Here is a 2,033-nt window from a genome sequence, read left to right on the forward strand (position 1 = left end):
GGGCTGCAGGCAATACTGGGTGGGGGTGAGGGGGCTAACACAATAGAGCCAACAGAAAACCAGAGCTTCTCCAGCTCTGCTCACTAGGGAGGGAGAAATGGTATCTGCAGCCCAGGGGGACAGGAAGATGGCATTTCCACATCTCAACCCCTCCAGCCTGGGCCAACTGCCAGAGTGGAAAGCCAGGGAAGCACCAAGGCAGGAGAGATCATTATCAGGAGGAAGGAAGCTCTGGCAGCTCCCACCAGCCTGTTTGTGACAAGCAGGCTCTGGGCCACGGAAGTCCCTTGAGGTCAAGGGAAATGTGATCCTGGAGCAGAGAGATGAAGCTGGGACACTCCCCTGATCCTATGCCTTCAGGCCAAGGGGATCTAGCCAGAGCCAGGCCCAGGGCCCAGGTCAGAACAACAGTGGGCTGGAGAAGGGGGAGGGTAGTCAGAGAGGCAGAGAGAGAGAGAGAATGAATTAAGATCCCTGGAGCACCCCGTAACAGTCTCTTGGCTAAAGGGGTAATAACCATTATTGCAGCCAACACAGGGTAACAGGCTCTTCAGAGCTCTCTGGGTACATTTCTTCATGGGTGAACTCTTACCTAGTTCTCCTCTTGCCCCTGTAGAGGTCTCTCCATTTTTGTCCGATGGTCAAGTACAAAGTGCACTGTATTTAGAAGAAGGAGACCTAGGTTCAAGTCCAGGTTCTGCTACTAGCCAATTTGACAAGCTCTTTAGTTAAGCTTTCTGAAATCTCAATTTCCTCATCCTAAAGTAGGCAAGTAATCTCTGTCAAGTCTATCTCACAAGGGACTCATGTGGCATGAAAAGCATGAAATGCTATATAAACATGAAGTGGTACTTCTTTGTGTTCTTTCCTTCCGGCTGCCTCTCTGCACACAGGCCACCTCACTACCACGTCAAAGCTGGTGAAAATTCCTAGTTTAGGAACAGGAACAGCTCTGTCCATAAATCCTGTGCACCCCTTTTCATTTATTTCCTCTTCTTGTCATGCTGTCATGATAAGGTGGGGCAGGAGAGAGATATACAAGGCACAGACCAGGGAACCCACACCCCTGAGCTTGCTCAGCCCCTCTCTTGGGGATAAGCTTCTGGGAAAACAGCAACAAAAAGATGAAAGACCATCTATTCTGGAGCTTAGCCTACTGAGGTATCGATCTCAGCTCCCCCTCACCCTCTCAAAAGAGCCTGAGCTTGGAAGGGCCCCAAGAGATGAGGGGAAGATAACCTTCTGAGCATAGAAGGAGTGGTGCAGGGGCCTAGAAAGGGAATTAAGGCACAATCCAAGAGTGAGGAAGGCTGGAAACTAAAGGACTTTGTCCAAGTGCACAGGAACCAGCTGGAATTGCCCTGAGTCCCCTTTATGGGGCGGATCACAAGCAACGATGTATGGAGCAGTCAGTTGCTTCTCTTTGTACCTGCAGTCTGGGTACCGCCCGGAGGTGAGCTTACACATGGTCAGGGACATGGGCTTCTGACTCTGGTGGCAGTTTTTATGGCGGTTCTTGCAGGCTACGCTGGGGGTCTGACAGGTGGTGGCCACACTGGAGAAGGATTCATGCAGGAAGGTGTTGAGGTCTTTGCAGTGTTTTGTGTACTTGTTGACATTGCCCATCACCTTGTTGCATCCCTGGGGACTGGGCTGCACGTGCTGAGTTTCAAACCACTGAGCTGAGGTCATGTGCCTGGGCTTGGCACTGACTGGGACCTCGGCCACCCACAGCCCCAGCAGCAGGAGCAGCAGCAGGCGGCAGAATCCTGCTCTGGCTGCTGCCATCTCTCTTAGGGGGAACAGTCAGAATGGAGGGCTGTGCTCGCTGGGGACAGAGAGCAGGTGGTGTTTAGTTGAGAAATTAGCCTTCCTATACCTGCTCCTTCTAGCTAATCACCAGCTCCCTTCACTACTGCCTCCTTCCTCCCTCACCCTGTGTCTCATCCCTTCCTCTCCCTCCATGTGCCCACATCCACTGTGACCTCAGCCCCTAACCCAATGGCCCCAACCACCTCACCTTGTATCCCTAT

General features: G+C 52.3%; 1 protein-coding gene across 1 annotated transcript; it reads right to left on the reverse strand.

Moving 5' to 3' along the window:
* Positions 1 to 1,317: 1,317 nt before the first annotated feature.
* On the reverse strand, positions 1,318 to 1,788 carry LOC101400575 (ribonuclease 8-like). Its single transcript, XM_087429099.1, has one exon. It carries the CDS (start codon positions 1,786 to 1,788, stop codon positions 1,318 to 1,320), a length of 471 nt encoding a protein of 156 aa, XP_087285225.1.
* Positions 1,789 to 2,033: the final 245 nt, after the last annotated feature.

Source organism: Ceratotherium simum, chromosome 3, assembly GCF_057802395.1.
Source record: "Ceratotherium simum simum isolate JZ-2026a chromosome 3, ASM5780239v1, whole genome shotgun sequence".
Taxonomy (NCBI): Eukaryota; Metazoa; Chordata; class Mammalia; order Perissodactyla; family Rhinocerotidae; genus Ceratotherium; species Ceratotherium simum.